The sequence below is a fragment of the Rhineura floridana genome, chromosome 1 (genome assembly GCF_030035675.1).
Source record: "Rhineura floridana isolate rRhiFlo1 chromosome 1, rRhiFlo1.hap2, whole genome shotgun sequence".
NCBI lineage: Eukaryota > Metazoa > Chordata > Lepidosauria > Squamata > Rhineuridae > Rhineura > Rhineura floridana.
This window is the reverse complement of record NC_084480.1, coordinates 244,742,375-244,767,506: the sequence shown is the minus strand read 5'-3', so window position 1 is coordinate 244,767,506 and position 25,132 is coordinate 244,742,375. Positions and strand designations below refer to the sequence as shown.

At 43.9% G+C, this 25,132-nt stretch overlaps 1 protein-coding gene across 4 annotated transcripts in view; it reads left to right on the top strand.

Annotated features, from left to right (window-relative positions):
* ROCK1 (Rho associated coiled-coil containing protein kinase 1) overlaps positions 1-25,132 on the top strand; it is a 194,678-nt gene that overhangs the window by 126,129 nt on the left and 43,417 nt on the right. For all 4 annotated transcript variants that reach the window (XM_061596599.1, XM_061596608.1, XM_061596617.1 and 1 more), the window contains 3 exons: positions 5,348-5,532; positions 6,397-6,466; positions 16,748-16,842. In XM_061596599.1, coding sequence (XP_061452583.1) covers positions 5,348-5,532; positions 6,397-6,466; positions 16,748-16,842 — 350 coding nt within the window. The remainder of the gene's footprint in view (positions 1-5,347; positions 5,533-6,396; positions 6,467-16,747; positions 16,843-25,132) is intronic.

Below are 25,132 nucleotides of genomic sequence, written 5' to 3'. Positions count from 1 at the left end.
GACTGGTTAAGCAGATAGGAGGTGTTGCCGGGAGAGTGGCAGCTGCACAAAGATGTGTTCAAACAGATCCACAAGAGGTTTGGAAGGATGGATGTGGACCTTTTTGTTTCAGATGTCAATCATCAACTGAAGAGGTATTACACTTGGTACCCTTCACTGAGAGCAGAGGGTGTAGATGCTCTAAACTCCCCCTAGCCGAAGGGAGCACTTTACCTCTTTCCTCCTTTTCCGTTGTTAACTAGGGTGATGTAAAAGATAAGGATGGAGAGGGCCAATGTCGTTCTAGTAGCACCAGATTGGCCAAGGCGGCCATGGTTCTCAGAGCTAGTCAATCTATCTGTCGGGCCCCCATGGTCTCTGCCTCTTCGCCCAGATTTGCTGCTACGACCACTTCGGCACCCCGATCTGCAATGGTTGAGCTTAACCGCATGGAAGTTGAGCGGAGCAAACTGCTGAGAGCTAGATTGCCAACTGAGGTGGTAACCACAATATTGGCATCTAGAAGACCGTCCACAAGACAGAACTACCAGTATACCTGGGTGGCATTTTTGAAATGGTGTAGTAGGAACAACGTTACGGCTCAGAAGTCAGGAATTATGGAGGTGTTACCCTTTTTAAATGAGGGTCTGAAGCACGGGTTGAGACCCAATACTTTGAGAAGACAAGCAACTGCGTTGTCAACAGTGCTTTCTAAGTCTTATTCTGAATCACAGGAGCTCATCCGTATCTGAAATGATTTTTAAGAGGGGCTTCTCTGTTGTTGGCACCTGTTCATCATCGATTTCCAACATGGAATCTTCACAAGGTCTTGTCAGCTCTCCAAAAACCACCATTCGAGCCATTGAAAACTTCTATGTTACGAATAATGTCATTCAAAGTGTTATTCCTGGTAGCAATAACATCAGCTAGAAGAGTGTCTGAGCTCGGAGCTCTCTCAGTAGCAAAACGTCTATGTATTTTCCATACCGACAGAGTCATATTGAGAACAGATTCTGCTTTTGTTCCAAAAGTTAATACAGCTTTTCACCATCAGCAGGATTTAGTATTGCCAACATTTTGTCCTTCACCAAAGCATCCTCTAGAGCATGCTTGGCATTCATTAGATGTGAGGAGAGCACTCAAGGTATATATAAATAGGACAAGGCCAGTAAGGCACACTGATTCCTTGTTTGTTTCTTACCACCCAACTATTCTGGGTAAAATGTGTCCTCTTCTACGCTAGCAAAATGGATTAAGGGCTGCATTGCCTTAGCATACAGTTCTCTAAACATACCATTGCCTTCAGGTATCATTGCTCATTCGACAAGAGCAGCAGCTGCTATTGGAGCTTATTCAACAAATTGTCTTGCCCAGTGCATGAGACATGAAGTGGATACGAGGCTGGGATTAATTCTTGCTTTATTATAGTAACGGTTACATAAAAAGCAGTGCGCTTCATAGACCTATTGATGCTAACTCACTACTGGCTCTACCTGGACTATCTAGGCATGCTCTGCAGCGTGTGGAGTAAGTTGACTCAGCACCACAATCAGGGGGGCACCGCTTTAAATAGGAAAGGTCTTCACTCGTAATCTCTGACTCCTCCGAAGTACCACCTCCTGACTGTCCTGCTTCTTGCGTTGTGTTGTGTGGGGCGAAGGGGGGCGATCCTCTGGCTGTACATCTGACAGCACAGGCTCACTAGGTGCCAGCTCGACCTCGGGGCGGGGAGCAGGTTGGCAGGGAAGCATTTGAAGTGCCAGGCAGGGAATCCTGGGGGGATGGAGTTGGCATATGTGTGCGGTTGCTTCCCAACAGCTCTGTTGGAGCGCTTGCAGACAGAGCAAGTTTCGCGTCAACGGGAGGGCTGTCCGTGGGAACTTGAGGGCTGTCAGCATCTCCCCCTCCCTCAACGCCCTCAAAAGTCTTGTCCTCCTCTGACACCTCTCTCTGGTCTACCAGGGGGAGCCGGGGCTCAACACAAATGCACCTCTTCAAGAGATTTGTCAGGCGGCCACCTGGGCAACCCCAAATACTTTTACTAAACATTATAAAATAGATATTTATGCACCAGCTGAGGCAGCCTTTGGGAGACAAGTTATTCAGCAGGTGCTGAAATATCATTGAACATTTATGTACCCACCCAATCAATAGGTCAGCTCTAGAACATCCCACTTGGAGGTGTCCTAGTGCCCACTGGAGAAGGAACTGTTTTACTCACCAGAAAGGTGTTTCTCTGTGGGCACCAGGACAACGCCAAGGCCCACCCTGGAATGCAAATGACAGTAAACATAATGAAATGGGTGGAGACTGAAGGGTCAATGATCAGACCTAGCACATGTACAAGTCAGTAGAGGTTAGAGTCAGTCTGGGTGGAGACTGAATAGTTATTTATTACAACTGAAGGTGTGCAAGTTGTTTTTTTCATGTTATTTATGGTTAATATTGTCAGTGTTTTTATATGTGTATAAGTTTATATTTTTTAAGCTTGGCCAGATGGCGAACTAGCACTCTGTGGGAGGGGCCGCAGTAACGGTCAGTTTGGAATGTTAACTCTTTCCTGCCTCAAGCACTAGCAAGGAAGACAATATCCACTTGGGGGTGTCCTGGTGCCCACAGAGAAACACCTTTCTGGTGAGTAAAACAGTTCCATCTGCTGCAGTTTTTTGCAAGCAGAGAAATTCACAGCCTCATCAAATTGCCCAGCCCATGCAGCTATCGGAGTGTGTACTGCTGTGAATCATGGAAGCCCTGCTGGGAGATATAGCCCAGCAAATTAAAGCTTTGACAGCTACACAAGCCCAGTCAGCAGTGATATCTAGTGATCACAGAAATACATTGCAGGCAGATAGCATACAAAGTGTGACTGCACAATCCAGCAGCAGATGCAGGCAGCACAACTTTTAGTAGCTGTTTCTAAATCAAGCCAAAAACGAAAGCACTCTAGTATGAAGCACAGCCTGATTAGGGCAAAGCCATATCAAGCACACAATTCACCTGCAGAAGATTAGGGTGTAGACTCCCCATATCCACATTCTGTCCCAAAGGGTAGAGCACATAATTGCAGATTTTCACCATAAAACTTAGCTCAAGGCAGCCCTAAATGCAGAACCTGTTAATCCAGATTTGGAGGAAGGGGAATGGAGTGATGGTGTTAAGGCTGAAAAGAAGGTGTCTTACAGGGTTTTTAAAGATGAGCATTTTATTCTTCTGCTTTGCAAATATTAACAAGGTTGGAGCTTAATGACAAGCCTGCTGAACCTGTTTCTCAAAGAATGCAGAAGTGCTGAAAGAACCAACATCCAATGACAAAGTGATACCAGTGCCAGTTTCATTTAAGAAGGTGTCTAAGGCTGAGTAGGATTCCCTGCTGAAGTACAAGGGGCTGATGGCACTAGCAAATAAATGCTACAATCTGACTTTATGGAACACTTTAGACCACTGTCAGTCGACACACCCATCGCTTCTGTGATGACCAAGGTTATGATTCCAGAAGGAGAGGCTCAGCCAAAGGACACAACAGATGCTTTGCACAAGGTATACGTAGCAGAAGTGGCTTCCATGTTTGCAAGAGCGTCTCTTGTGTGGATCACTGAACTGTTAGATGACTCAAAACAGTCTCAGGAGAGAAGATGGAAGATGCTTTTAAGGATTTCAAGAGCTGCAGCTTTTGTGGCTGACACAACATTGAACACTACTCAGTTTGCAGCTAGGCCCATGGTGGCAACTATAGCAGCTTAATGGTCTCTCTGGCTAAGAACTTCCAATGTGGATCAGTCTTCAAGATTGAATTTGGCAACTGACCCCTGTGTAGGTGGCAAGCTGTTTGGTGAGGAGACCTTGAAAGATGTGTTAATAGATCCAAAGGAGAAGCACAAATATTTGCTTTTAAAAACAAGGAAGGGAGATGTGCTACCATTGCTTGCCTTACCAGGAGTCCTTTCATTCCTTCAGATACCAAGGGAAGGAAAGAAGTTCAAGACCAGGTACCTTGCCATGGTCCAGATGAAGATCCCAAGGGGCTGACCAAGGAAGCAACTATAGCAAAGGAAGTGTGGTCAACAAAGGGAAAGGTGTATGCAATACAGGCATACCCCGCTTAACGTTGTCCCGCTTAACATTGCCTCCATACATCCCTATACCCCGCTTAACATTCGCGCGCTTCGCAATAACGTACATTTTATTGGCATGATGCCGCTGCCATCTAGTGGTGATTGCGTGCAGTACAAGTGAAGACAATTGCTTCACTTAAAGTAGATTTTCACTTAAAGTATACTCTCCGGTCCCATTGCGAACATTAAAGCGGGGTATGCCTGTACTCAATTCTGACGCCAAAGTGATGCTAGTGGGTGCGTATGTCTGCAGTATTTTAATTAAATATGGCAAATACTGACCAAAGAGAAGTGGGTTCTGAACTTGGTACAGCACAGGTTGGTGGTGGAACTGAAGTCTTGTTCCCTTCATCATTACTACTATTGCCAGTTCCCAGATCAGCCAAGTAAAGATCCACAGTCCTGAACTAAATCAGCCATCTGCTGGAGATAGCATCCATAGAACCAGTACCATCAGAGAACTACTTCTCAAGTTTCTATTCAATGGTCTTTGTGGTTCCGAAATAACTGGCACATGGAAGGCAGTGCTGGACCTCAAATTCCTAAATCAATTTGTGCATTATAGAAAATTCAAGATGGAGACATTAGTATCAATTAACCAGACTCTTCAGATAGGAGATTTTCTAGCATCTGTAGATTTGAATGGGGCATACCTCCACATTCCTGTTCATCCATGACACAGGTGTTATTTCTGTTTTGCATACAACAATGTGCTGCATCTGTTTCTCTGTTAAGACTCTACATTCGATGTATTTTGCACTAGAAAGGTTTGCTATAAGAAAAAAGTTTGCGAAATTGGAAAGCTAATAGAGAAACTTTTAACACTTCTTATAAAACTTCTAGGGCTTTTCTTTTGCTGCATTTTGGGGGGAAAAACACATGGGGAAAATTAAGACTATAGAACTGAACAAAATGATTTGCTCTGTAACAAAGTTCTGTATGTTGCTATATGTTCTGTTCTATGTGGACATACAGAGCAGAGCTCAAGGAACCACACAATTAGTTTTACATGGTTAACACAATTTATTTGGGGGATGGGGAAAAATAGTGTTCAACCAGGAGAACCTTGTGCCTCATGGCAAACTGCTTTTGAACTTGAACTTACTTTCAAAAGCAGGTTTTTATACAGCATTGAGTGCTGGTGTTGAAAGAAAAAAGACAAAATCATTTTGAAACTGTGATATTAACTTTATATATAAAATATTACTTATCTGAAAGTTTATTTTGTTTTTTAAAACATTTTATTGTGTGGTTAGGTTAAGAATCTCACACTTCAGCTGGAGCATGAAATAAATAAGAGAGTGATGACACAAAATGAATTGAAGATGCATGCTATAGAGGCAGATAACTTAAAAAGTTCTGAGAAGCAGCTAAAACAGGAGATCAACACATTGCTGGAAGTGAAGAGATTAGCAGAATTTGAATTGGCTCAACTGGCTAAGTAAGTAGATTGAATTTAAAATCAGTTGCACCATTCCTTAACCTACAAACATTAGGCATACTTTTCTGTATGCAAATATGCTTGTATTTCAGGATGTGAGTACATTTATTTAGTAATATCTGCTTATATAACCGCAGACTTCATTCACAAATACAAATTTCTCTCTGTGTGATAGAATTTAAAGTGCATTCTGTACATGTTAGTGGTATAAAAGTAAATGCCACAAGATTAGTTTTTTGTCTTACAGGCAGGAATTTATTTATTATTTGATTTATTTCCCGCCCTTCCTCCCAGCAGGAGCCCAGGGCAGCAAACAGAAGCACTAAAAACACTTTAAAACATCATAAAGACAGACCTTAAAATACATTAAAGCAAAATGTTAAACGCATTTTTTTAAAAAAAAGCAGGAATGCACTGCTTACTCTCTAATTGTCTTACAAATGAGCTGATTGGAACAAAACACTTGTTCCAGTTTGAAATTTCCATTAATGGTCATATGTGGGAATATATAACTTCAAATTAAAATCTTAGGGTAAGACAAGCGACTTTATAAATTTAAGTTGTGTAAGAGCTTATTTTATATGTTGTGTACAACTTGGATGTTCATTTGCCTGATTACTCAATTTTTGATGACTGATTTATTCTGTAAACTGCTTCAGTTAAGAAGTATTTTGTTTGAATGTATATTAGGGATCTGAATATTGTATCAAAAATGAGATTTTGAGGAGGCAGGGAGAGCCTTCTGACTGACTAACCAAGATAGGGGTGGGAACAGAGAGGGTTTTATGGGTTAAAATTCACCAGCCACAATGCTGGCAGCAAGCCTTTAGTTGAGTGCTCTTAATAAATTTTCTTCTCTCAAAGGCAGTACAGAGGGAATGAAGGTCAAATGCGTGAACTACAAGATCAGCTAGAAGCGGAGCAGTATTTTTCTGTAAGCACCCATCTTGTATATTACACAAGCATTTTTTTCTAAATGATGATATTATGCAACCTTGTATAAACCCAATAATAGTGACTTTCTGTTGCTTCATACAGTTTTTGTGCCTGGTGTGGGAAAATGGGGAAGAGGGAATGAGAAGGACAGGAGAAACAGACAGATGTTGGATACAAACAGGCCACAGCTTTATTCCATACAGCTTCCATTATAAAAGTTGGCTGACAAGCAGATCAAGTACATAACCTGCTCTGAGTTGGAAGACTGATAACCTTTGTCATATGATATATACATCTTCTTGTTTTGGACCTTCCTTTTGCCATATGAGATCCTCTGTGGCGCAGAGTGGTAAGCAGCAGTAACGCAGCCGAAGCTCTGCTCACGGCCGGAGTTCGATTCCAATGGAAGGAGGAAGTCGAATCTCTGGTAAAAGGGGTCAAGGTCCACTCAGCCTTCCATCCATCCGTGGTCGGTAAAATGAGTACCTGGCATATGCTGGGGTGTAAAGAAAGGCTGGGGAAGGAACTGGTAATCCCACCCCATATATATGGTCTGCCTAGTAAACGTTGCAAGATGTCACCCTAAGAGTTGGAAACGACTCGCACAAAAGTGCAGGGACACCGTTACCTTTACCTTTTTTTTGCCATATGTAGGCTACAGCCAAAAAGAGGAGGGGAATCCAGGAAGACCTGGTTGTATTAACTCCATGGGCCCTATCCAGTCAGTAGATAATTGCCCCTCATGCCAACATCCCCTGAAGTCTTCAAGTTGCACAAGTCATTTGCCTGCACCAGTAGGTCAGCTTGCACCCCAAAACTGCCTTGTCATGTGTTTGTGAGCAAAAAGGGTATTTAAACTTTCAGGCTCCTTATAATTCTAAGATGGCAGTGGAAGTGTGGAGTCACTGTGGTATCCCTGGTCATCTCTCTCTCTCTCTCTCTCTCTCGCACGCACGTACGCACGCACGTACGCACGCACGTACTCACTCACTCACTCACTCACTCACTCACTCACTCACTCTTGATTTCAGCCAAACATTAAGGAGTGGTACGTTGCCACCAAGAATCTCCTCTTCCCCCCACCCTGGCAATAAAAAGGCCCAGTGTGGCCCATGAAGAAACCAGACCCCACCCCTTCTCCTCTCCTCTTCTCTGACAGACAGTAACCCTAAGGCAAGCTGTCTACTTGATGGGCGACCTGTTCGGTTATTTTTGAATTTAAAAATTGCAGACCATAGTTAGAAAAATGGAAGACAATAGCATTATTTTTCAGCAATGGATGAAATGAGAAACACAGAAGAAAATGAAACGCTATAACCAGCTGCCAGTTTGTCAAAATGACAAACCTGCATCAAACTGTAAACTGCATACCTTGTTTGTTGTTATGTGCCTTCAAGTAGATTACGACTTATGGTGACCCTATGAATCAGCAACCTCTAAGAGCATCTGTCATGAACCACCCTGTTCAGATTTTGTAAGTTCAGGTCTGTGGCATCCTTTATGGAATCAATCCATCTCTTGTTTGGCCTTCCTCTTTTTCTACTCCCTTCTGTTTTTCCCAGCATTACTGTCTTTTCTAGTGAATTATGTATTCTCATTATGTGTCCTAACTATGATAACCTCAGTTTCATCATTTTAGCTTCTAGTGACAGTTCTGGTTTAATTTGTTCTAACACCCAATTATTTGTCTTTTTTGCATTCCATGGTATGCGCAAAGCTGTCCTCCAACACCACATTTCAAATGACTTGATTTTTCTCTTATCAGCTTTTTTCATTGTCCAACTCTCACATACCATGGTCTGAATGATCCTGACGTTAATGTTCAGTGATACATCTTTGCATTTGAAGACCTTTTCTAGTTCTCTTCCCAGTCCTAGCCTTCTTCTGATTTCTTGACTATTGTCTCCATTTTGGTTAATGACTGTACTGAGGTATTGATCTCTTGACAAGTTCAATGTCCTCATTGTCAACTTTAAAGTTACATAAATCTTCTGTTGTCATTACTTTAGTCTTTTTGACGTTCAGCTGTAGTCCTGCTTTTGTGCTTTCCTCTTTAACTTTCATCAGCATTCATTTCAAATCATTACTGGTTTCTGCTAAGGGTATGGTATCATCCACATATCTTAAACTATTGATATTTCTCCCTCCAATTTTCGCACTTCCTTCATCTTCGTCCAATCCCGCTTTCCATATGATATGTTCTGCGTACAGATTAAATAAATAGGGTGATAAAATGGACCATTGGTCTCACCTGAAGGGTGATTTTCATATGAGTACGGCCCTCACTGCGGGTTATAGCTCCTCCTATCGTGCGAAGGCAAGAATGTTTTTGAAGTCAAGACTGGGGGCGTCAGGCCCCTCCCACTCTCCAGTTCATTCGCAGCAAGTCTAAAGCGAAATATATAAAAATACAAAAACAAGGCCAACAGGCCTGCCAGCAGTAAAATGACACAATAATAACATTCATAATAACGTGACTCCAATATAGCGAGAGAACAGAACTAGCAGTCTTGGCTTCACTAGAAAATTTAAAAATATAATAGCGTAACAGTAGTATATAACACCTTAGAAAATGTCTAGTCATCCTCCAACTGGGAGGGTCATGAGGGCCGTACTCATATGAAAATCACCCTTCAGGTGAGACCAATGGTCCATTTTCCGTATGAGTCTGGCCCTCACTGCGGGATGTACCAAAGCAACCCATACAGGGAGGGACCACCCACATGCTAATCCTCCTTAAGAACCTGTTGCAACACTCGTCTGCCAAAGGAGGCATCGGCAGAGGCATAACGGTCTATTTTATAATGCCTTATAAACGAGTGTGGGGTAGACCAAACGGCAGCCTTGCAAATATCAGCAACAGGAGCATTAGTAGCAAAAGCAGCCAAAGTGGCAGCTGACCTAGTAAAATGAGCTGTTATACTAGCTGGAACTGGCAGCTTAAGGGACTCATATGCTAAGGTAATACATGCCCTTAACCAACGGGATAAGGTGGAATTGGTTACTTTATGCCCCATAGACCTCGGATGAAAGGATACAAACAGAGACTCCGTCCGTCGAATCTCCTGGGGCCTAGACAGGTAAGTCTTGAGAGCCCTCCGAACATCCAACGAATGCCAAGCCTTCTCTAGAGGATGGGTGGGGTTCGGGCAAAACGAAGGAAGCACAATGTCCTGATTGCAATGAAAAACTGAATTGACCTTGGACGGAAGGATCAGTTTTCAACACGACAGAGTCCTTGTGAAAGACACAGAGATGGCGGGCAGAAGACAATGCGCCCAGTTACGAAACCCGTCTGGCAGAAGTGATGGCGATCAGGAACAAGACCTTGAAGGACAGTAGGCGTAGAGGCACAGTCCTAATGGGTTCAAATGGAGGGCGTTGTAAAGCTTGGAGAACCTTGGACAGACTCCATGAGGGAAAACGGTGAACTACGGCCGGTGAACGTAAAGCAATGCCTCTGAGGAAGCGTTTAATGAACGGATGTGAGGAAATAGGGGCACTAGTAGAGGACACTGAGAGAATGGACGACAGAGTGGATGCATGTCGACGCAGAGTGTTGGGTCTGAGTCCCATCATAAAGCCGCTATGGAGATATTGCAGCACCTGATGCATAGTGGCCTGGGATGGATCGCAGTGGTGAGACTGGCACCACTTGGAGAAGGCCACCCAAGTATGTTGATAAATACGGGTGGTAGATGGTCTTCTAGAGGCTAAGATAATATCAATAACAGCATCAGATAGGCCAGCCGACCTAAAATGTCCCCGTTCAAAAGCCATGCTGTTAGGTTGAGCCAGGTGGGGTCCTGATGCCAAACTGGACCCTGGGATAGAAGGTCTGGCCTGACTGGTAGTGTCCAAGGATCCGTCACTGACATTGCAAGGAGATCCGAGAACCATGGTCGACGTGGCCAATATGGTGCTATCAGAACCAGTTGTGCCCTCTTGCTCCGCGCCTTCCTCAAGGTTTTGGCTAACAGTGGTATTGGAGGGAAGGCGTACAAAAGACCGTCTGGCCACGGTATTGACAGAGCATCCACCGCTTCCGCTGTTGTGTCCAGGTATCAGGCAAAATACCTGGGAAGCTGGTAATTGCGATTGGAGGCAAACAGGTCGATGGAGAAGACGCCGAACCGACACTGGAGACGATGGAAAACGGTTGGATGAAGTTTCCATTCTCCCGGAAAGACCTGTTGTCTGCTGAGCCAGTCTGCTGTCACGTTCCAAATCCCTCTGAGATGTTCTGCTTTCAGGGATTTTTTTTTCATTTTTTTTCATTTGTAGATGTTGTTCTGCCCAGCCGAAGATGAGGGAAGCTAGGTCCTGCAGAGGACGGGACCTGGTGCCCCCCTGTCTGTTCAAATGTGATTTTACACATGTGTTGTCCGTTCGAATGAGGACATGGTCCAAAGGGAACAGAGACTGAAAATGAAGTAGAGCCAAGTGGACAGCCTTTAGCTCCAGCCAATTGATGTTCTGAGTCTGCTCTGCTGTGGACCAAACCCCCTGAACGTACTGGGAGTTGCAGTGGGCACCCCAGCCGATGAGACTGGCATCTGTGGTGACGACAGTCCTGCGGGGTTCCCTGAACGGAGTGCCCTTGGAAAGATGTTGGACCCTCGTCCACCAGTGGAATGAAAAGCAGAGTACGGAGTTCAAGGGGATTGCTTGATGGTTTGAACTGGCAATGTCGTGTTGGAACGGTAGCAAGGCCCACTGAAGGTGGCGAGTATGAGCTCGAGCCCATGGCACAATATGGATAGTAGAGATGAGCATTCCGAGCGCCCTGGCTAGAAGCATGACGTCTGCAAAGGTTTTGTGCATCAGAGATCTTGCGATGTCTGTGATAGCAGTTATGTGATCTGATGACAGGAACACTGTCGCTTGCAGGGTGTCCAACATTGCACCTAGATGTTGTAGACGTTGTGTTGGTTGTAGATGGCTTTTGTCGAAGTTGACTAGCCAACCGTGGGCCTGCAAGACATTGAGGGTGAGCGTTAAATGACGATGAGCCAGTTGCTCAGAACTTGCCCGTATTAAAAGGTCATCCAGATATGGGTAGATATGGACCCCCTGAATCCGGAGATAAGCCACTAAGATGAGTAGCACTTTGGTGAATACTCTTGGAGCAGAGGAGAGGCCGAACGGCATCGCTCTGTATTGAAAGTGCCGGTGGCCAAAAGCAAACCGAAGAAACTTTCTGTGGGCTATGCAAATGGGCAAATGGAGATACGCTTCCTTCAGGTCGATAGAAGCCAGGAAGTCTCCTTCTTGCAGACTTTCTGTAATGGAGTGGAGGGATTCCATTTTGAACCTGCGATATGTTACAAAACGGTTGATGAACTTGAGGTCCAATACGCCCTCCATGACAAATCTCGTTTGGGCACAGCAAATAGGAGGGAGTACACCCCTTCCGACCTCTCAGCAGAGGGGACTGGCTCAATCGCCGCTATGTCCAAGAGGTGTTGTATAGCTGTCTGCATGATGCAGTGCCTGGCTAGTGCCCTGGGACAAGGGGAGGGGTGAAACCTGTCTGGAGGCATAACCCAAAACTCAATTGAATATCCATAACTAAAAAGATCTCTGATCCAGGGGACCTGAGTCAGACGTAGCCACTGTCCACCAAATAGAAGCAGTCTGCCCCCAACTGGTATTGTATTAGAACTGTCTGCGCTGACGAGACCCTCCCCTGTAAGAGGACGTTGAAGCTCCTCTGCGGCCCTGGTACTGACCTCTACCCTGGAAACGTCTATTCCAGCCTCCTCTGGAGGAGCGGAAATCATATGATGGGAACTCGCGGCCTCGTCCCCCAGGCCGCGTTCCTCGAAAGGGCTGAGACGTGTGGTAAGAAGCGAAACGCCTAAAGGGTCTGCGCTCCAGGTTTCTGACGGTGGCCAAGACGGGCTTTCAAGTGTCCTTAGGGTCAACAAGCACTGCTTTTAGTGCCTCCTCGCCGAAAAGTAATGACCCGGCATAAGGTGCCCATGATAGGTTAACTCTGGCAGTAGAGTCGGCCTGCCAGTGACGAAGCCAAAGAGTCCGTCGGGCCACGACTTGAGATGCCATCGCGCATGCTGCTAGCTGGTTCGCGTCCAAGGTGGCGTCGGCCACGAAGGCAGCTGTTTTGCGCAATTTTATAAGCGATCTGCACGTTGAAACAGGATCTGGATTGGGATCCTCGATGAGGTCATCCAACCACATCATCGCTGCCCTGGCGAAGATAGAGGCTGAAGTAGATGCACGCATAGAAAAGGCGGTGGCCTCATGAGTCTTGCGTAACGCAAAGTCCAGTCTCCGCTCAGTAGCATCTTTTAAATGAGAATCTCCTTCCCTTGGCAATCCTGCTTTCCATATGATATGTTCTGTGTACAGATTAAACAAATAGGGTGATAAAATACACCCCTGTCTCACACCGTTTCCGATTGGGAACCAATCAGTTTCTCCATATTCTGTCCTTACAGTAGTCTCTTGTCCAGAGTATAGGTTGCGCATCCGGACAATCAGATGCTGTGGCATTCCATAGTTTTTCATGATCTACACAGTCTAACGCTTTGCTGTAATCTATACAGCACAGGGTGGTGCTCTTCTGAAATTCCTTGCTCTATTCCATTATCCAATGTAAGTTTGCAATATGATCTCTGATGCCTCTTCCCTTTCTAAATCCAGCTTGGACATCCGGCATTTCTCGCTCCATATATGGTAAGAGCCTTCGTTGCAGAATCTTGAGCATTACTTTACTTGCATGGGTTATTAAGGCATTAGTTCGATAATGACTGCATTCCCTGGGATCCCCTTTCTTTGGAATTGGGATGTATATTGAATGCTTCCAGTATGTGAGCCATTGTTTAGTTTTCCATATTTCTTGACAGATTTTTGTCAAAATTTGGACAGATTCAGTCTTAGTAGCTTATTGCAATTCTATTGGTATGCCATCTATTCCTGGTGATTTGTTTCTTCCAAGTATTTTAAGAGCAGCTTTCACCTTGCATTCTAACATTTCTGGTTCCTCATCATATGGTTCCTCCATGAATGAATCTGTCATCCTTGCATCTCTTTTATAGAGTTCTTCAGTGTATTGCTTCCATCTTCCTTTTATTTCATCTTGGTCAGTCAGTGTGTTTCCCTGTTGATTATTCAACATCCCTGCTCTTGGTTTAAATTTCCCTTTCATTTCTCTAATCTTTTGGAATAGGGCTCTTGTTCCCTTTTTGTTGTCCTCTTCTATTTCTATACAATAACTATTATAATAGTTCTCCTTGTCCCTATGTACTAGTCGCTGTATTGTTGCATTTAGGGTTCTGATCGTGTCTTTATCTCCTCTTGCTTTTGCTTTCCTGATCTCTTTAAGCATTTTTAGAGTTTCTTCAGTCATCCGTTGAGGTCTTTCTTTTTAACTAGAGGTATTGTCTTTTTGCATTCTTCCCTGATAATGTCTCTGACTTCATTCCATAGTTCTTCTGGTTCTCTTGTCAACTAAGTTTAAAGCCTCAAATCTGTTTCTTATTTGATATTTTTATTCTTCTGGGATGTTATTTAAATTGTATTTTGGCATTATGATTGCTTTGTTCTTCTTTAGCTTTACCCTGATTTTCGATATGACCAGTTTATGATCTGTACTGCAGTCTGCTCCTAGACTTGTTTTCGCAGAAAGTCTGGAAGTTCTCCACCTTTTGCTACCAATTATATAATCAATTTGATTCCTATATTGACCATTTGGTGATGTTCACGTGTACAGTTGTCTTTTTGGTTGCACAAAAAATGTGTTTGCAGGAAACAAATTATTGGCTTCACAGAATTCAATAAGTCTTTCTCCTGCTTCATTTTTATCTCCTAAGCCCTATTTCCCCACAATTCCTAGTCCTTCTGTGTTCCCTGCTTTTGCATTCCAGTCTCCCATGATTATCAGCACATCTTGTTTTGGTGTGTGATCAATTTCTTCCTGTACTTCTATGTAAAATCTCTCCAATTCGTCTTCTTCTGTGTTTTGCTGTTGGAGCATAGACTTGGATGATGGTTATGTTAATAGTTTTCCCGTTTAATCTCATTGATATCACTCACTCAGACGTTGCGTTGTAGCTCCTAATTGCTTTTGCTACATCACTTCTCACTATTAAAGCAACCCCATTTCTTCTTAATTTCTCATTTCCTGCATAAAATATTTTGTAGTTGCCCGATTCAAAATGTCCCATTCCAGTCCATTTTAATTCACTCACGCCAAGTATTGTAATATTGATACGCTCCATTTCTTGCTTGACAATTTCTAACTTTCCCTGGTTCATGCTTCTCACATTCCATGTTCCTATTGTGTGCGTCGTACAACTCCAGACTCTCTTTTTGCATCTGTGCGCATCAGCCTCTGGGCTTCCTTTCAGCTTTGACCCAGCTGCGTCGTTAGTTACTTGTCCTTGTCCTTTGTTCTTCCCTTGGTGAGTGCTTTCTGACCTGGGGATCTCATCTTCTAGCACTATCTCGTGTTGCATTTTGGGTTTTCGTGGTAAGAGGTATTCAGAGGTGGTTTACCATTGCCTTCCTCTGAGTTTGGATGCCTCTTAGTCTGGTGTCTCAGCTTTGACCATTCTGCTTTGGGTGCCCCTGCTAGGACTCTAGCCTCTTGGTCTAGATTCCTGATGGCATTACTCTCAGCTTCTTCAACACTCTCAAACCCCCTCACCATGTTAAGGTGTGCATCCGAAAGGGGGGGGTAAACTACATACTTAATTGGAGCCTTTTACGCACAAAGCATGTGCTCCCATAAAAGTGCAGGAGTGGATTGAACTTGGATTCCAGAAATCAGCCTGGGTTCTTCTGTGTGCAACGCTTGTGCCTGCATTTGTAAGCAACAGACCCATAAACACAGGAACATAGGAAACTGTACGATGGCAGGTGTCAGCTAGGTGGCCATAGCTTACCGAAAACAGCCTCATGGGACAAATGGGAAAGTGTGGCAGTCCATGAGTATTCTTTGGGCCAGAGGTTCCCCACCCCTGCCTTAAGACATATCTTTTCCAGTTAGCTGAAATTCTTTGCTTTACCATAAACGGAATGGGACTGTTGCCTTAATGGGAATTCTTTATCCAACAACAGAATCTTTGAAAATGGCTAAGCGCTAAGCCAATACTTGGGTTTCTAACAATATCTATATTGAACTGGAACACAGCTTTGCTTAAATAGAGGTTGCCCATCTAACTGATAACACTGCAGATTTTACTACTACTGCTGGCTTCCCAGCTTAAGTAATCACTAGCAATGACCACCTATCTAGCAATGATTCCACCTATCTGCAACAGCCAGTCCCTACGGAGAAGGTTTTTTTAATAATGTGTCCTGAGCAACATGGCTGATTAGTTAAGGGCTAAGTGTGTAAGTACAGATCTCTACCCCTTCAGCAGCACACACTCCCTTTTAAAAGAGGGGAGAATAAGCAGAATAAAAGATACATTTAGTCTGTGGTTCTTTGGGCACCAGCTGTTGTCAAATACCATAGCCAGTTCCCTAACACTGACCTCTTATTCCCAAACTTGTTGCATGTGCACTTTTGCTTGTGAACAGCCCTAAACCTGTCTTCTATATTAAACAAAGATGTTGACACAGAGCCAAAGACTCCTGCTCTAGCCAGAGTGAATGAGGCAATGGCTTGTATGGAGGTGTCCACTTTGTGTTTTTGCTGAGACCATTTCCTCCTCTGCTTGGTTGCCATTGCCGTTGCTCCCTCAGACATCTTTATTGAGGCTTCAATCCAGGTGAAAGCAATATTCACAATGGCTTTCTCCCAAACTAGAGCTTTTTTTATATCCCTTGGATGTGAACCTCATTGGCCAATTTCTCCTTCAGCTCACAGCTGTACCATTGTCCCTTCCCAGCCAACCAGCACCTGACTGGCCATATGCAGATGGTACTGCCCACAGGCCAGGCCAAGCTCTGAGCCACCATAGACCTCACTGCTGCTAGTTATTCCTCCCCTCCCCCCCTTTCTATGGCTAGATACCCATGTGTGTATAGAGTTTCTGGTTTTAAAAAATGTTTTTATCTGACTTTTATAAAAGTTTTGTCTGTTTGCTTTATTGATGTTTTGTTTATTCATGTCATACACCTCTTTGAGATAATTGCTTATACCTGAAATGTGTTATATAAATATTTCCAATAAATATAAAAATGCACAGTAAATAGAGAATACCATGCCATTATTTTTATTATATATGCAAACATGTGCTGTAAAATGATGTCTAAATGGACAGACATGTTTTTGAGCACAATATAATTGGTTGGGGTTTTTTTGCAGACTCTTTACAAAACTCAGGTTAAAGAACTTAAAGAAGAAATTGAGGAAAAGAATAAAGAAACTCAGAAAAAAATACAGGAATTACAAAATGAAAAGTAAGTCAGTTTTATGGGCACAATCCCTCCATAGGTAAGCACTTCTAGGCCCCATTTGTTTTAATGGGAGAGTTAAGCATTTGTTCTGCCCTTCTCTGTGATGCATTTCTCTTTCATGTCTCTCACAAGCATGTATATTGCGTTTATACGTCTGCATAGATATATCATTCTCCTGTGGTATGTAAGAATTATTCTTGTGGGACTTGAGCTCCCCCTCATGGTTGAATGTGGGAGTTGCTGTTAGCTTCAGAAGAAATTTCTGGATCTCTCTCCCTCCAAAGCCTCCAAAGTATGTTTTAGAATACTATCTATATGTGGACACGGGTTTTAATTCTGCAAGCAAATAAAAATGAAGAGTACCGTATATTCCGGCGTATAAGACGACTTTTTAACCCAGGAAAATCTTCTCAAAAGTCGGGGGTCGTCTTATACGCCAGGTGTCGTCTTATAGGGCGGGTGCTGAAACTTCCGAGCCGGACTGGAGAATCTGCGGTCGCCGCATATGGTGGGGGGAGCTCAAAAACGGCCGCATCCCTGCCGTATGTGGCAACCGTATGAAAGCAGCAAGGGTGGCGCTGTACAAGTACGGTAGAAGAAAATCCACTCACCAGGATTCGTGGAAAGAAGTGACTTAACGTGATCCCGATGACTCCTGAGGACTGCAGTGAAGCGGCGCAGGCGCGCATGTGCGAAATCTGAGAGGCAGAGAAGGAGGTAATAGGATACAAGGGCGGGCCAGACGGGTGAAAGAGGCGTGTTTGCGCTACCGCTCTGATAGTCTTGGAGACAGGGAGGGCTGGGCAGGCAGGGAGAGCTGACCAATCCAAGCAGGCTTTGTATACAACAACCAGCCAATCGCCGGTAAGGTACATCGCTTGCCGTGATTGGCTGGTTGTTGTATACTGGGTACCACATACAGTACAGCAGCAGTATCTGTACCTGTTCATACAGTATAGCACCAGTACATACAGTACAGTATACAAATCTCCAACAGTCAAAACCCCATCATGGCTCCACCAGCAAGAAGAAAGAAATATGAAGCCAGTTTCAAACTTAAAGTTGTAAACTTTGCCATGGAACATAATAACTGCGCTGCTGCAAGACAATATGGAGTAACAGAAAAGATGGTTCGGGACTGGAAAGCAAATGAAAAAGCATTAAAGAGTATGCCAAGGGGTAAGTGTGCATTAAGAAGAGGCACCCCACATTGGCCAGAACTCGAAAAACATGTAGCAGACATGGTGAATGAGCATCGCCAAAACGGTTATGTAGTGACACGAAATAAAATACGTTTGTTTGCACTTCAGTGGGCCAAATCTAACCCAGATCACAGCAACAGATTTAAGGCCACTGTATCCTGGTGTACTAGATTCATGGGAAGGCATAATATGGTACTGAGGCAAAAGACGAAAATTGCCCAAAAATTACCTGCAGATCTTGATAGCAAAGTAAATAGTTTCCATCGATACGTAATACAACAGCGCACTAAACATGGCTATGCGTTAAGTTGTATTGGAAATATGGATGAAACTCCAATGAATTTTGATATGGTTGGAAATAAAACTGTCCATCAAAAAGGTGAAAAAACAATTTTAATTAAAACAACAGGACATGAGAAGTCCAGTTTTACAGTGGTACTAGGATGCACAGCTGATGGCGCCAAACTGAGACCAATGATTATTTTTAAAAGAAAAACAATGCCGAAACTCAAGTTCCCTGTTGGTTGTTTTGTACATGTGAATGAAAAAGGCTGGATGGATGAAGAAGGGGTAAAGCTATGGCTTGATCATGTATGGAGCAGGCGACCAGGTGGACTTATTCAAAAACGTAGTCTACTGGTGTGGGATATGTTCAGGGCTCATTTAACTCCCAGCACCAAGCAAAGGCTTGCAAGACTAAACACAGATGCGGCAGTTATTCCTGCAGGATTGACATCGTTGGTACAGCCACTGGATGTGTGCCTAAACAAGCCATTTAAAGATCGCATTCGAGAACAATGGAATGAATGGATGGTTAGCGGCGAAAAGTCATTCACAAAAGGAGGAAACATGCGTGCTCCACAGTTGGATGTTTTGTGCAAGTTTGTCATAAAAGCCTGGAATGATATTGATGCAGAAACAGTAATCAAGTCTTTCAAGAAGTGTGGCATATCAAATTCATTAGATGGTATGGAGGACGACTACTTGTGGCAAGATGAAGAGGAAGCCGAAGCTGAGACTACACCATCTGATACGGAATTCGATCCATACGATGACTGCCTTACAAATGTATCACAAGATGTCATTGATGTACTTATGATATCAGATGACGAACAGGAGGATTTTGAAGGCTTTTAAAGGGAAACTGTCACGCCAGCAAAACCTGTAAAAATACCGTAGCTTGCAGTTATGATGGGCGTTGCTAACTCGCCAGGGACTTGCCCAGCACTTGCTCTCTCTCTATTGTTTGTTATCTTCCTCCTATCATCATCAGTTCCAGTTTGGTTGTCAGCTTAGAAAACAAACAGCATGGCAGCTCCCATGGGTTTATTGTCTTATCCTTCCTTTCAGCTTTAGAGTGAATTAGGAAAAGTTTAATCCACTTGCACTGTTTTATGTTTACATGTTTGATGACAAACAGCCTTATGTTTATAAGTGACAGTTTTCCTGCTAAGTACCTGCATGTCATAAGCAGGGGTAGTCTTATATGGCGAGTATATCCCAAACTCTATATTTTAACTGGAAAAGTTGGGGGTCGTCTTATACGCCCAGTCGTCTTATACGCCGGAAAATACGGTATGTAAAGTTTTTTAATGTACTGCAGGGGCATGAGAAGATCTTGTTCTTTTCCCCTACTATAGTGTGTGTGTGCCCTGGATCAAGATTTTTCTCCAGTGCATGTAAGATGATCTCGGGTGAGACTTGAGCTCTCCCTTGTGATTGAAGGCAAAATAGCACTTTTTGATTTTTCTTGAGTGTCCTAGGTTTCCCTTAGCCTCAGAGAACAGTTCTTTTTTGCCTTCACCTTGTGTGGTTGGATGGTTCCCACTCTCTCCTTGCTTCTGCGATTCAGGCTTGTATTTTAAGGGTATATTCTTTGATATTTTAAAATAATCTTTACTGTTGTGTTCTGTGTTTAGCTATTCCTTTAAAAAAAAATCTTATTATCCTCCATTTTCAGGTGCCCGCTATTTTGATTTCCCCTCCTCAGTGGATTCCTTGCCATTCACCTACTACCCCCCTCTGTCATTCCCTCAGTTTTTCTCCTTTGTTTGCCCAACTGTTCCCTATCATCCCTGCCAAGTCTCCTCCACTCCCCCTCTGTGTTAGAGTGGCAAGCCCAGTTCTAGTATAGATCAGCAGCACTGTTCTGTATTGGCCGCAAGATTTTCCCGCCCTTAGGCAATGGGAACATCAAAGGAGAAATCGGCCGTGTTGAATAAGAAGGCCCACCTGTTGCTGCTGCATTTTCTTGCCTTGTAAGTCCACTCAGTGGCTTCCGTGCAACAGCTTTATTTACTTGAGGTGGCTAGCCGCAACCTCTCATCTGGCAGGCCAGAGGGTGGTTTGGCAGCTTCCTTAATTGTGGGGGGAGAGACTCCAAGCATGTCTACAGTGTCTCATGTCCCAGTGCTCTAGTCCTTTCAGACAGTGGGTCTTCAGGCCCATCAGGAGGTTGGCAACAGACCCATGTTATTCTCCCTGGAAGATGTCTCTCCTCAAAATGAGGCGGAGGAGGAGGAAAATAGGGGAAAGATGTTTTGGTGGGAAGCTCCAAGGCATCACTTAATACACAGTGGGCTATGAGCAGATCTATAAGAGATGAGGAACAGCTTTTTGGCAGTGAGGGAGGGCATGGTGGGAGCTGGAAGCAATTTTTTCTAATGAATCCTTTACTGACACTTTTAGTGGTTTTGTGGGCTCAGCCAGTGTGCAGCCTATTTTAACAGACCAAGCAACCTAGTCTCCATCAAGGGTAGTAGTGCAGGCTCCACTCCTGCAAGCATCTCAGCCATCTGTGGGGTTGCAAACCCAGGTTCCTCCTATATAACTACAATGTCTGATATGTTGGGTCAGTTGAAGGATATTTTGATGGCAGACCTGTCCCAAGACTTGGCTGTAGCCTTTCAGTCTTTGAGGTCATCTGCACCTATAACTGCGACTATTGTCAGTTCCACTCAGTCTCCACTTGCTCATCAGGCTTCCAGGGAACATGTCCATTTCCCCCCAGATCCTCTTGCGGTACCCAGGTGCAGGCTAACCCATTATACCTTACTTCCTCCAGAACAAATTCTGCTGATAGGACAGGGGATGTTGATCTTGGTTTAATTGTGTTAGATGAAGAGGAGTAGAGTGGGAAGTCTGAAACACAAGAGATTTCTTCCAGTCATGTATTTCAGGAACACCATTATTTGCCTCTGTTATGCAAGGCTATGGAGGCATTGAATTTTTAACACTTCAGAGGAATCCCCCACCCCAGCTTCCTCTAGAGTAGTAGCTGTGCGTCCAGACCCTATACCTACATCTCGATTAGTGAAACTTTCTTCATGCTTCCTAAGGTCATTAAAGGAGAGTTTGAAGTGCCCTTACAGTGTAAAAAGTCTATTCCTAGCTAATAAATACTACCTTTTAGAGCAACACATTATGGACCAGTTGAAGCTTCCACTCATTGATGCTCCTGTTTAAGGCTTAGTGAATCATTCACTGAATCCCAAGGATTCTGATGCGCAACTTAAGGATTTGGGAGAAAGAAAGCTAGACTTCGTGTTTGGACGGGTTCACAATGCAAGTGCTCTCTTGGTTTGAGCTGCAGCTTTGGCCTCAATATTTGCAAAGGCTACCTTGTTATGGTTGGAGGAGCTGTTGACAGTTCTCAACAGGATCCTGCCTGGATTTGTAACTCTCTTGAAGATTTAATGGGTGGTGGTCTTTATGGTGGATGCAATGGACCCTGTTCAATTTTCTGCTCAAGCTTTGGTGGCTGGTATCTCCACAAGAAGGACCTTATGACTTCGGCATTGGGACTCAGGCCTCATGACCCACTCCAACTTGGTTGTGGAACCTCACATGGGAGGCAGACTATTTGGTGATGTGGAGTCTAGTGGCAAAAAGAAGACAATTCCCCCCTTAGAGAAAATGAAGGACAAGCACAGTTTTCATAAAACCTATCATTGCTATGCTTCTACCTACTCCTTTCGTGCTACAAAACAGTCAGGGTAGGGATGTTTGGCCCTTCCAATAATGGGCCATGCAGTGCTTCACTTCCCGTCAACTGCTAGTCAATAGCAGCAGTACTTAGGAAAGCCTACTTTGGGGGCACAGATCCATGGAAACAAGCATCAGTTCTGATGGTTCCCTTCCTCCCATGAGAGGCCGCCTGCAGTTCTTTTTGGACAAATGGAAAACATCACCTTGGATCCATGGGTATTGCAGACTATCAGACAAGGCTTCAATTGGAACTCATCTCGACACCGCCATACTGATTCATCCCCTCACCATTTCTGTCCAACCTGATCAAGAGAGCCAGGACGCAGGGTGCTGTTCAATATATCCTCCAAATTTCAGCAATTGAAACAGCCCCTTCCAGGAAGTACTTCTCAGATATTTATTCCATTTTTTTATGGTAATGACGAAAGATGGTTCCTTCAGGGCAGTGCTGGATATGAAACACCTCAGTAACTATATCAAGTACTGCAAGTTCCAGGTGGAAACCTTGATACTAATCAAAGAGGCTCTCAGATGGGGGGAGGGGGGATTCTTGTTATTGATAGACCTCAAGAAGGTTTACCTGCATGTTCTGGTATACCAATGCCACAGATGTTATTTCAGGTTCACAGTGGATGGCCAACACCATCATTACAGGGCAATGCCCTTTGGCGTGGTGTCTGCCCCCAGGGTATTCACAAACATTATGGTCACCCTGGTGGCATACCTCTGACTATGAGGGGTAGACAACCTTCTAATCTGATCATCTTCTCTAAAGAAGGCCTGGGAGGAGGATCTTTATTCTATGCTGGCATGCACCTAAAATCATGCTTTCTCATCAACCAGGCGAAGAGTCATCTCTGTCCTTCATGTCACATTCTGCATCTAGGACTCATAATAAATACAGACATGGAATTGTAACACTCTCCCTGGAACAAGTATCCAAGATCAAAATGGTGGACTGTTCCATCATAATGGCTCTTCAGGTGGACCTTATGAAGTTTGTCAAGGTTCTAGAACTCCTGATCTCTGAAACTCTGGTAACATCCTGGGCGAGGCACAATGCTCCTCCCCTCTAGTGGGCACTGCTACTGTTCCAGAGCAACATAGCAGCCAAGCTCCATCTTTGAGTGTTAATGACGTCTCAGACGCACCACTCTCTTCAATGGTGGGTAAAGACAGCAAACCTGCAAAGGGGTGTTCTGTTCAGAGATTCACCCATGGGTTGTGATTAAATCAGATGCTAGTCTGTCAGTGTGGGGAACATTATGCAATGACAAAATGGTTCAAGACAGGTGGACAGCATTAGAGGCTTTCTTGCCTATCAACCTGCTGGAACTACATGCAGTCAGGCTGGCACTTGAGCACTTCACCACTACTGGGCTCAGTTCTAGTGAGGACAGGCAATGTCACAGCTAAAGCTTGAGCACTTGCCACCCTGGGCTCCTACTGGGAGAAAGGGCAGGATATAAATCAAATAAATAAATAACACTCATGTGAATCAGCAGGGGCACAAGATCTCGGCTCCTTCAAGAGGAGGCTGATCTCCAAATGATTCTGGACTCTCTGGTGGTGAAACATTTGAAGTGGGAAGACAATGTTCAGCTGGGAACCTATACAGCAGGGGGAATAGCAACATTGCGAAGTGTTCCAGAAGGTTTCCTAGATCTTCTCTCTCACGAATATTGGCCCTGCAGGCCTTGGTTTTCAGAGTTAGTCAGTTGATACTGGCAAGCCCAGCCCTCTTTCCTATGAACACACAGGGTCAAGAGTTCTTGCTTTCTCCCTTTATCTGTATCTACTCAGAGTCCTTATATGTTGAATGTTAGTTCACCTAAGCTCACAGGTGTCCAACAGCAGTTGTCAAAAAGTAGGTGGAATTTAGATAGAGATCCCAGCCAAGGATTCTTGGGTCTTGGAAGGTACCAGAAATTTTCTATTTGGGAGTCAGACTTCAGAGAGCAGAATACTCTTCTAATATATGTTATTTATTCATAACTTGCACACTACAACCATTAAAATGCATTCTAAGTGGTCTTAGCCCTCAAAGCAGAAACAGAAAATAAAAATACAAATACAAATCAGCAAGACAGAGGTTGCTGTATATACTAATTTAACATCAAAGTATAAGACCTTGAAGGTACAAGTTACTTACTTAGGTTACAATAGGTGACTGAGTTAAACTCATCGTCTTGTTACAGAGCCAATATATGTCAAGATACATCTTGCCCATCAGATGACATAGATGGAATCATTATTCCTGCAGACTTTCTTCAACCCATCTCCAGCTGGAGATGGGTATTACACCTACATTGACTTGGCTTTTTATGCACTTTCTAATCAGAGAGGAGGCGTTTTCTCATGGCTTTATCAGCTGGCTTCTCTCCGTGTGCCTCTCTCTGGCATCTGCCAGACAGCAAGTGTGACTAGCTAAACTTTTTGTCAACAACTAGTTGGCTTAACTAGGCAACTTAACCAGATAGGCTCCCTGGTGGTTCTGGTGGCACTGTCTCAGGTTGACTAAGCAATGGAATGCCTTAATGGTGTTAGCAGCTGCTTAAAATTATATCAGAATTTATCAGATGCTTTTATCCTCTTTGAACATTTGGCAGTCTCCCTGCTCTCTGTCACTAAACTCTCGTGGAGGCACACTGCTTTACACAACAATGGGGGCAAAGAAACCCTTTTTGTTCTTTTGCACTACACATACTAAAAAATAAGCAAACTAAGTAGTGATACCAGCAATAATAAGTATTTTAAAACCTATATGGAATCAAGCCCATTATACAATCTAGCAACAGCTCCATGGCCTCTACTTTTCAGGAAGGACCTACTCTTGCAGGGTCGCCTGTTCCATCCAGACCCAGTTTGGCTGAATCTTCATGCATGAAAATTGACTGGTAAAGACTCATGAAGGCAGGCTTACCTTCCTCAGTAGTGGACACCATGCTGGCCCTCCACATTGCATGTCTACCAGAGCATGTGGAAGGTGTTTTCAGCATGGTACATGAAAAGGCATTGTGCACCAAGGAAGGTGGGACATAAGGAAACGGTATCTTTTCTTCAGGATGGGTTGTCAATGAGCCTGTGGCTGAATACTCTTCATC